This window comes from Erpetoichthys calabaricus, chromosome 4 (assembly GCF_900747795.2).
Source record: "Erpetoichthys calabaricus chromosome 4, fErpCal1.3, whole genome shotgun sequence".
In the NCBI taxonomy this organism is placed as follows: Eukaryota; Metazoa; Chordata; class Cladistia; order Polypteriformes; family Polypteridae; genus Erpetoichthys; species Erpetoichthys calabaricus.
In genome coordinates this window covers 300920038-300931490 of record NC_041397.2, presented here as the reverse complement: position 1 = coordinate 300931490, position 11453 = coordinate 300920038, and the positions used below count along the sequence as shown (strand labels likewise).

Below are 11453 nucleotides of genomic sequence, written 5' to 3'. Positions count from 1 at the left end.
ACAGTAGAAGTGTGTTTCTTTGTGTACTTTTATTATACTTTTCTGTTGCTTATACATGAGAGGGTAGAAAGTCAATGCCTGATCCGCTCAATTGGTATCATCCTTTATGTTATTGTGAGCTACCACAGCGCAGAGCTTAGCGACTTCCACATTTCTCCTGACATGAGCAGTGACAGTTGGTGCATTGTGAACAGTACTTAGGGGGCTAATGACTTTCTTGTTCTTCTACTTGATTACAACCATATCGCCTTTTTGCCACCTAGCTCCTTGTTCATGATGAAGATTCGACCAGTTGAAGTCACTGCGGTTCATTGTTTCATGCCGTATGCATCAGTTTCGTTAACCGTGACAATATCTGATGACCAATTCACATTGTCATCATTATTGCTTGATTCAACTAATGGTTTATGTTCCATTTGTCATTGAATTGGCATTACAGCTTTTCATTTACACACAATTGTGTTATATTGGTTGAAATCTTCTTCATACCCATGAATACTGATGAGTTACTATCAAGTGGCAGAACTGATTTTTAGCAATATTATATTATTTTATCTACTAGATGCAACAGAATACAGTCCCAAGCATTATTCAGGCGTAACACGGCCTATTTCATCAACACAGGTTACTCCGGCGACTACTCAGAGTTAACCATTCTTACATTGAATTCTGTACCTGAAAGGCAATTGGAGTGTTGTGACACACCGTGTAGTGACAAGGTGGGCAGACCACACAGTGGGCATCTGACCGGTATCAGATTTGTGAGAAGTCAGACAGAAAAGGTGGTATTTCCAAAACAAGAGTGGGTTTTATTTAATGGTGCGCCAAAAAACATAAAAATAATGTCCCAGTCAAAACTAGTGAGCAATATATACAGTGAAGTTTCCAGACCCAAAAATGAAAAATAAAAAGGCAAAGCCCTCACTGACTCATCACTAATTCTCCCACTTTCCATATAGGTGGGAAGCTGAAATTTCACATGCTCATTCCTTCCAGTGTACTTACAAAAGTTAGGTATGTTTCATGTCCTATTGCAACACCCAAGGGGGGGAAACGGGTGTACCCCCTAAACTGTATATATAGATAGGGGAAACCCCTCCTCACTATTTCTGCAACTTCCAATATATGTAGAAAGGCCAAATTTCCCATACTCATCCTTTACACCATACTTACAAATGTATGTTTCATTTCACGCTGTGCTCCGTAATGAACTTTCGAAAATAACGTCTTCTTTTTGACGGTTCTCACCATTATGCCGTAAGGAACTTTCAGAACTGACCTCTCCTTTTGGCAGTTTCATTCCTTATTTCCGTTAACAGAGGATTTATTTCACGGCAGAGACGCACAAGGGTCTCCCCCCCGGTCCCCCTTCCTTTTTCCGCACGGCTGCTGTCCGTGCACCTACCACGTGGTTGGCTCCCTGCCTATATACATTAACGACATCCCGCGCTCATGTGCCTCCTCACTCGCTTCCTAACTTTCCTCAGCTGTTCGTCATGCTCACTGCTCCCTTCTTCTTTACTCCACCACTTCAAGGGTGGAAGGACTGGTCATTCTTCTTTCAGGCTACCTCTAAACCTCACCCATACTGATTCCAATTCAAATGCCTCCAATTTCCAGTAAGGGTCTGCTTCGCTATGACAATAAATAAGTCACAGGGCCAGACTCTAAAAAAGGTCGCCATACTTGACACAAGATTGCTTCTCCCTTGGCCAACTGTACGTTGCATGCTCAAGAGTAAGCTCAGCAGACAGCCTGGTCATTTTACAGCCAGAGGGCAGAACTGCGAATATCATTTACAAAGAGATCCTTACATCCTAAAAATGTGCATTTCTCATGCACAACATTTACAATCATAAGTGAAACTCTTTACAATCATCAAATTCACTCTCAATACTAAAATAAGCCAACGACAATTACATTGACAATCATGTTACGTTATTTTTAAAATGTTTCCTTTTCTTTTACATGACTTCTTTAACACACTACTTCACTGCAAAGCAAAGGTATTTTGCTAGTATACACATATATACAGTACAATACAATACAATACAATTTATTTTTGTATAGCCCAAAATCACACAAGAAGTGCCGCAATGGGCTTTAACAGGCCCTGCCTCTTGACAGCCCCCTAGCCTTGACTCTTTAAGAAGACAAGGAAAAAATCCCCCAAAAAAAACTAGTAGGGAAAAATGAAAGAAACCTTGGGAAAGGCAGTTCAGAGAGAGACCCCTTTCCAGGTAGGTTGGGCGTGCAGTGGGTGTCAAAAAGAAGGGGGTCAATACAATATAATACACAGAACAGAACAAATCCTCAATACAGTATAAAATAAAAAGTTTTTTTTAGAAGTAAAAAAAAAATAAAAATTTTAAAAGTACGGAGTAGAATTTAACAGTAGATGATATCACATAATATGACTTGGATTTCTTTAGAGTCTTGGAGACCTCATCCATCAAGCTGCCTCCCCCATTTGGCCATTCCATGGCTGAAACAGTGCTGGGCAAGCCAATCCGATGAAAGGACCCCTCTACCCCACGATTGCTGAGATCCTCCATCAGGGATGACTTTACCTTAGGCAGGCAAAACAACTTGGCAGATGGGCCATGGCACCAAGTGCCACATTTAAGTACCAAGAAGAGAAACAGAATAGGTGAGGGTTAATAAAAAATTATAATTATCATGTTACTTATGTTTTAGTGCTAATGACTAACAACAGAGATGCAGTCTGTACAGTTAATCAGCAGCTCTAGTCAGGGTGTGCTAAACTGAAGTAGTGAGTCTTCAGCCGGGATTTAAAAGCTGAGAATGAAGGGGCATCTCTTATAGTAGCAGGCAGACCATCCCACAGTTTAGGGGCCCTGTAACTAAAAGCTCGACCTCCCAATGTTATTTTATTAATCCTTGGAATCATAAGCAGACCGGCATCTTGAGATCTTAATGTGCGCTCAGGTTTGTAAGTCATGATAAGTTCAGACAAGTAAGCCAGACCTTGGCCATTTAATGCTTTATATGTTAAAAGGAGGACTTTGAAATCTGTCCTAAACTTAACCGGGAGCCAGTGTAAGGATTTAAGAACTGGAGTTATGTGTTTGTATTTGCTTGTTCTTGTAATAATTCTTGCAGCCGCATTTTGGATTAACTGGAGGCTGTATAAAGAACAGTTTGAACATCCAGTGAACACCGCATTGCAGTAGTCAATCCTACTAGAGATAAATGCATGAATTAGTTTCTCAGAATCCTGTTTATTTAGAAAGCGCCTTAATTTCCTAACATTTTTAAGATGGAGGAAACATGATTTGGACAACTTTGTAATATGCGCTTTAAATGACATGCTAGAGTCAAAGATAATCTCCTAGATTGCACACAGTATCAATGTTGTCGAAAGAGTTGTATGGTCTATAGTTCCCTTAAAGGTATGTGATTGCGGGTTGATTCAGTGAAATTAATGGTAATTCCAACTGAGTTAAATGATGACAAAATATTGTTGTGATCAGCGTCATTCCTTCCAACAATTACCATCTCTGTTTTATCTGTGTTTAAAGACAAGTAGTTCTCATTCATCCACTCCTTTAATTTACTAACACAACTAATTAAAGACAACATTGGAGAAACTTCATTTGGTTTAAATGAAAGGTATAACCGGGTGTCATCTGCATATGAGTGACAATTAACATGTTTCCTAATGAGAGATCCCAGAGGAAGCATGTAAAGTAGTATATATATATATATATATACAGTATATATACCTTCACCAAAATAAAACTGCATTAGAAGAGATCTATAATATATACAAGAAAATATTTACAAAATAAGACACAAGCCAATGTTTGGTATACTGAACAGAAGTGCTCTACCCACCATGCTAACCACACCACCGAGTCTAAAGACAACCCTTTTGAGGCAGGATGTTCCTTTTACAGTCAGGGAACAAATCTTTAGCCAATCCCACGACACGTTTCTCCCTTTCACCAATCGCGACTGACGCAGGTGCTCTCTACTCCGTTGCAAGGCATATAATAAACAGGTATAGCGGCCTCACGTGCACGAACTGGAGTGCATCCTGACATACTCCCTTGGAAGAGCTGATACGTACTACAAAAGTAAGTTTCTTTTCTTGGGAATTCCCTCATCACACTAATGCATTCATGCACGTTCTTAACTAAAACGCTTTGCACCTTTTTCTTTGCCAATGGCAGGGCTAAGGAGATGACTGCCTTTATGACAAGCAGGCCTGACCCGTCGCTGGAGTTCCGCTGCATGAACCTGCCAAAGTCAAAGTTAAAATGACTTTGAAAGCACCCCCTGCTCTTAACAACTTAAACAGGTAAGTGCTTTAATGTTTATTTTGCAAAAGTCGACTTTACCCTATTCTTAGGAATTTTATTTCCTTGAAAATAGTAATGCCTGGTAGGCGGATTACCACAGACTTAATGCCAGGGAGGTTAACTGGTGCAAGTTGGAGAGGCGTCCTGCTCTTTGTTCAGCCTGGACCATACATACCCTCCTATTTTTCAAAGGTGGCTCCATTGCATTCCAGCCCTGACCTAGTAAAGGTATTCACACACTGGATTACATTCTTGATGAGTTAGGCCTTTCTACATTTCTAAAATCTTATTTTTCTCTCCTGACATTTTCCTTAAAGCTTGTGGGGTTCCAATCTCTTTTTCTCATGCCTCCCATTCTTTGTATAACTTCATGCTTGCTCCGTCTTCCTGGTTGCAAACCAGTGTGTACGTTACACACAATGCTTTGTAAGGCATCATGTCGCCCGCTATCACTTAAGTCATTGTGGCTCAGAGACTTTACTCACACTCCTTCAATTTCAAGGAGTTTAGTTCTTTAAAATTACCTCATTGGTTTCAGGGAATCCTAATCACCAACAAACTCAATTCAAAGTTGTCCACTGATTATATGTTGCTCCCCCAATAAACAATATGCTTGTGGATTGTCATCTGACCCAAATTGTCATTTTTGCCCCCTAAACACCCCAAGATACATTTATGGGAAACACTTTAGTTTAGGTACTGCAAAAATGAATCCATTAACCTTTTAACCGCCAACTCCCTAAATATTCCCCATGCCAGGAGAAATCTGAACAATTTTCGTTTTTTTTACTTTACATTTATTCAAGCAGTATTTACCTGATGAAATACCTGCTGAAATGTTTCAAATAAATGGTCAATCAAAGGACGTAGCTTGAACAAGCGGTCACGGTTTGGATCTTTCATATCTGGCTCAGATAACGGGCAGCAGTCCAGTTGAGATGCTGGGGATACACCCACTCATCGCCATCATCCGATGCGTCGTCATTCACAGTATCATGCATCGCACGTTGCTGATCATCATTGTCGCTAAAATCTTCTTCAGAACTGCTACAATCATGATCAGAATTATTGTCCAAAATCGCCTGCAAAACCCCATTTGAAGTCAGTTTACGTTTCGCCATATTCACAGCTTTCACTTTCGAATCACATCACGTGATCGACCAATACAAGCACAGAGTTTGTCGAAATACAACGTAGTAATAATACCCACGCCAAACTGTCAGTTATACTACACGCCAGGCATTCACATAACGATAGGCAAATGTGCCGGATAATTCCGGCAGTAAGGCGTTAGCAATAACGCTACGATGCCGGATATATCCGGCAGAGGGCGATTAAGGGGTTAATCATCTGCTTTTAAGTAACCTTAACAAATGCTCCTTTGAGTCTTTTTAAAGAGACTGATTCGAGCATTGTTTTAACCTCGTATTTAATGAAGACTTTTTTCTATTGGATTTTAACCTCCACTTCACTTTTGTTTACAGCGATCGGTTTGTAGCATACATTGTTGCAATGTTACTTTTCTTGGTTGTTTATTAAATTACGGATTTTTCAAATGTTAATTTTTTCCTTGTGCTTAAAACTCATTAAAAAAAGTTTTTTTAGCGAGCAGTTCGTATCGCTATAGTGTGAACTATTGCAATGTTAGTTTTCTCTGTCGTTCAAGGTTTTCTCAGTGTTATTCAATGTTTTTACATTTAGTTTACTATTACGCTGTGCATTCTATGGTGTGATTAAATATATCTGTGCTTAAAAATCTTTAAAAAAAAATATATTTATATACAGTTCGTACGGTCTGGAATGGATTAATTGTATTTACATACAATCCTATGAGGGAAATTACTTCGGGTCACAACCAAATCTGGTTATGACCAGAGTTTTGGAAAGAATTACGCGTGTGTGTGTGTGTCTCTCACGCTTGTGTGTGTGTCTCTCTCGTGCGTACGTGTGTGTGTGTGTGTGTGTGTGTGTGTCTCTCACGCTTGTGTGTGTGTCTCTCTCGTGCGTGCGTGTGTGTTTGTGTGTGTGTGTGTGTCTCTCTCTCACGCTTGTGTGTGTGTCTCTCTCGTGCGTGCGTGCGTGTGTGTGTGTCTCTCTCTTTCTCTCTCGCTCACTCACTCGCTTCACAGGGATTGCACAGGGAGAGACTGAACATGTGTGGAAATCATCGGCGTGCACAAACCGAAAGGGAAACTGGCTTGTTCGTATACCGAGTGTGTGGTCATGAACAGATGCAAAAGTTTGGCGAACTTTTTGGTCGTAACCCGATTTGTACGTGTCCAGAGACGTTCATGAACCGAGGTTCCACTGTATATATATATATATATATATATATATATATATATATATATATATATATATATATATATATATATATATATATATATATACAGTGTATATATATATATATATATATATATACAGTATATATATATATATGGTCCACCACTGGCGCCCTGTGCTTTTCACAGATGAGAGCAGGTTCACCCTGAGCACATGTGACAGATGTGAAAGGGTCTGGAGAAGCCATGGAGAACGTTATGCTGCTTGTAACATTGTTCACCATGACTGGTTTGGTGGTGGGTCAGTGATGGTCTGGGGAGGCATATCCATGGAGGGATGCACAGACCTCTACAGGCCTGAAAATGGCACCTTGACTGCCATTAGGTATTGGGATGAAATCTGTGGACCCATTGTCAGACCCTACGCTGGTGCAGTAGGTCCTGGGTTCCTCCTTGTGCACAACAATGCCCGGCCTCATGTGGCGAGAGTATGCAGGCAGTTCCTGGAGAATGAAGGAATTGATACCATTGACTGCCCCCACGCTCACCTGACCTCAATTCAACAGAACACTTCTGGGTGGGACATTTGGTTTCGGTCCATCCGACCAACCATGTGGCACCTCAGACTGTCCAGGAGCTCAGTGATGCCCTTGTCCAGATCTGGGAGGAGATCCCCCAGGACACCATCCATCGTCTCATTAGGACATTGTCAGGAATGCATGTGGGGGTGGGGGGTAGGTCATACAAACTACTGAGTACGATTTGGAGTTACTGCAATTAAATTTTGGCAAAATGGACTTGTCTGACGCATCATTTTTTCCCTTTGATTTTTAGGGTGTCTTTGAATTCAGCTCTCTGTAGGTTGATCATTATCATTTCCAACAAATGATGTGGCATCCTTTCATTCCTAACACATTACCATATCAGGCCATATTAGTAGAGATAGCCAGCAAAATTTTTGTCCCATTGAGCAGTATATATATATATATATTCTGATATTCTGCAGCACATTATTTAATTATTCTTCTTTGTCTGCACCTGTAAACAAAACCTCAGCTCACATGTAAATAAAACCCAACCCTTTTGTGTCCATGTCTCCCTGTCTTACACAACCATCCTGATGACGGTTGGTCCCATATACTAGACACCTAGAGTCTAGACTGGTGCCCCCATTTAACACTACATGGGGTGTCACACGTGTTTCTAACATAGTTTGGGTGTTTATGGAGGTGAATGTTGTAAGGTTTAGTGACTTTTGCTTTTGATGCATTGTACTTCTAGAATTGTATGCAAATTCTGTATTGGGTAAATGGTGCTATACACAAATGAACCCAACTGAACTTTTATTCCTTTTTTATTTCCAGGGCTCGGTAAAGCAAAAGCAGAAAAGAAGAAATGTCCAGTTGAAGAGAATAAACACAAGAGAAACAATAGATATAAAGCAGAGAGTAAATGGGAAGCTGGTTATAGGAAATTTCCTTTATTACTATTAACATTACTTTCATTCAATGACAGAACCTACTTGATCCAGTTTGAAGATCGCCTGGACTTGGAGACTTTCCAGGCAGTTTTAGACTCAGTCCATCATGGAGTACATTCAACACAAAAGTCGCCCATTTTCAGTTTACCTAATGTAATCTAAATCAAAGTATTGGAGAAACACCCAAGACAAACATGGAAAGATGGTGCTCTGGTCAGAGTTGTGAGGGACATTCAAAAAGTTTCCCCACTGTTTTTAAATTCCATTTATTAAGAATTTCAAAAACAAATGATATCACTTTTCTACATAGTCACCTTCCTTTGCGATGCAATTTTCCCAGTCACATGACACTCTCAGACACGACCAATTACCACTCCTCCTGCCTTCACCGTTTCCAATGAAAATATAAAAGTGCGGAAACTTTTTGAATGTCCCTCATATTGTTTCTAATTCTGGTGTGGACACCCACTCAAACGTTAAATCATTGTGGACAACACCACTAAATAAATAGCTTGCACTTTGCACAGCTTCTGAAATTCAGTGGTTTTCTGTAATTAGTTTGTCACTGCAGAATGAGGCAAAATGAATGTGAATTGGGCAACAAGCTCACATTATATATCTGCAGTTTACTGTGAACTTCTGTCTGATAATATTTTACATCGTTTTAAAGTTTTTACAAAACTCTCCCTGATCTCTTTTGTCCGCAGGCAATAGATTATCGGATTCATCAGTGGCGGTGTCACATTCTGAATCAGAGCTGCCATGATTCGCATATCTATAGAAGTACCGGGGACCCGGTTGGAGATGTAGACCCCAGCTGCAATGACAAAGAAAACCAGAATGATCAAGAGGTGTGTACCGCAAGTGGAAAACGCCTTTAAACGTCCTTCAGAGCTGACAATATTGAGCACCGATCTTATGATCATCGCATAGGAAAACAAAATAAAGCTCAGTGGAATAAAGAGCACAGATAAAGCTATCGCTAGGCTCACATAACTGTTGAGAAATGTGTCCGTGCACGCCAGTTTCAGTACGGCTGAATGATCGCAGAAACAGTGGATCAACTTATTTGGTCCACAGAAAGGAAGTTTGAGAGCCAAGATGACTGAAACAATTGCTACAAGGAACCCAAGCACCCAACAGCAACTGATCTTCTGTAACACAACCACATTGCTCATGAGCGTAAAATAATGTAACGGCTTACAGATGGCTAAGTACCTGTCATAAGCCATGAGTCCAAGAAGGAGAGATTCTGTGGCGATCATAGTGTGGTAGAAACCCATTTGGGTGAGACACATGGAGACAGAGATGACCGTTGATTTGAAGCTAAAAACAAGGAGCATTTTCGGAATCGTGGTGGTAGATATTATTAAGTCCACAAGGGCCAGGCTGCAAATTAACATGTACATTGGGATGTGAAGTCCTTTATCCATTACAAAGACAACAACGAGCAGCACGTTCCCCAGTAGAATAAGGGAATAAACAGCTAGGAAGATGGAAAACAGGACGTTTCTGCTCTCAGAGTCCTGGAAAGAAGGAAATCCAACAATAATAAACTCTTGGACAGAAGTGTCCGTTTGATTCAACAATGACATGATGGATCTTCAAATGTCAGTTATCTGAAATGAGTAAAAACAAGAACATCAGAAATGAGACAAACGAGAGGAGACCATTCAATCCATCAGGCCCATTTATTTAGCTAATAGCTAAGCTGTCTCAATATTGCATCTAGATGCTTCTTAAAGGCAGTTTCTGCTTCAACTACATGGCTCAGTAATGAAAATAATGAACATTCATCTTTACAGTCATCAGTGACTGTGACCTTGTGGCACGTGATTTGTGTGAAATGGCTGGGATGAGGATCGGCACCTCCCAGTCTGAGATCACGGTTCTTTTCGAGAAGAAGGTGGATCGTTCTTTCCTGGTGAGGGGTTAACAACCTGCAGGGGAAAAGTAGAGGAGTTCAAGCATCTCAGGATTTTCTTCACGAGTGATGGAGAAAGGGAGAATGAGATTAACAAGCAGATTGGAGTGGCGGCAACTGTTCTGCAGGCGCTGTTGCAGACCATGGTGGTGAAATTGGAGATGACTCTAAAGACAAGGCTTTCAGTTTACGGGCCATTCTACATCTCTGTTCTCGTCTATGGTCATGACTGACAGGAAGTGACCAAAGGATGTGACTGTGAGTACAAGGAGCTGAAGTGAGGCTTCTTCACAGGACCACTGAGCTGACATTCCATGATAGGGTTGAGGGAGCCTCAAAGTAGAGTCACTACTCCTTTGGATTGAGAGTAGCCAGCAGAGTTGGCTTGGGCATGTCATATGAAAGCTCCCCTCGAGCTGCTCCGGGCACATCCCACTGGGTGGAGACCCTGTGACATACCCAGGACATGCTGGAGGGATTATATCTATCGGCTAGCTTGGGAATGATTGGGAATTGCCCAGGAAGAGTTGAGATCTGGGCACCGGGAAGCCTGGTCTGACCTGCTCTTGGTTTGCTGCCACTGTGACCCTCACTAGGAGAACTGGATTTGAAAGTTGAAAAATGAGTTGAGGTGTAGATATTGTTTTATGAAAGAAACACTTCATTAAAATAATTTTTAAAATTAAAGTACTTGGACATTACTGTGGTGTGTTTACTGTGTAACGTTAATAATTGTAGGAGACAATCAAACATTTCTATTGTTTTCCAGACAAGATTGTGATATTGCTAGAGTTACACAGTAAGCATAAAATAATGATACCTTGATACACTATAATTAGGGAGGTGAAGATGAGTAATTACAATGTTAGTACGCCGTAACAATGCATGCACAGTTATTTGTTAAAGATATAGTAAATGTTTTATAAAGTAGGTAATAACCCATCCATCCATCCAACCATTCTGTAAACCTGTTTATCTGATATTGGATCACATAGCCCTTGACCTGTCTCTTGTTAGGCTAATGAAATATCTACAAGAATTTTAATCAGAATCTGGGAGACAAGGTGAGATCGATAATAAAAAAAAAAGGCCAAAACCGCTAAGGATATCTTTACGTACAAAAACCAAATAACAATTCAAAACTCAAGGCAATTTCAGACACGAGGCTTTGAATTTGTCAACTCAGATAGTGGCGTGATTCCCACAACCCTTTATTTAAAAAAAAACAGAACATTACAGTGGTAATGATCGAAAATATTATGATAACCAGATACAACCATTTATTTCAAATTAATTACAGCGAAAGCAAAGGAAAAACAAAAATAGAAAATAACAGGAGAGTAAAGATTCAACCCCATCCCTCGATGACCTTTAAACCTGTCATGTCTTTAACCACTGAGGACACGCCCCTAACAACAAGGGAGTTGTCCTAACAACAGAAC

General features: G+C 40.4%; 1 protein-coding gene across 1 annotated transcript; it reads right to left on the bottom strand.

Moving 5' to 3' along the window:
* Window positions 1–8071: 8071 nt before the first annotated feature.
* On the bottom strand, window positions 8072–9804 carry LOC114641986 (olfactory receptor 142-like). Its single transcript, XM_028790990.2, has one exon. It carries the CDS (start codon window positions 9680–9682, stop codon window positions 8714–8716), a length of 969 nt encoding a protein of 322 aa, XP_028646823.1. The 5' UTR covers window positions 9683–9804; the 3' UTR covers window positions 8072–8713.
* Between the last annotated feature and the right edge of the window lie 1649 nt (window positions 9805–11453).

What these genes read in the sequence shown, in the direction of transcription:
- LOC114641986 (XM_028790990.2), bottom strand. Translation starts at nt 9,682, where the DNA reads ATGTCATTGTTGAATCAAACGGACACTTCTGTCCAAGAGTTTATTATT.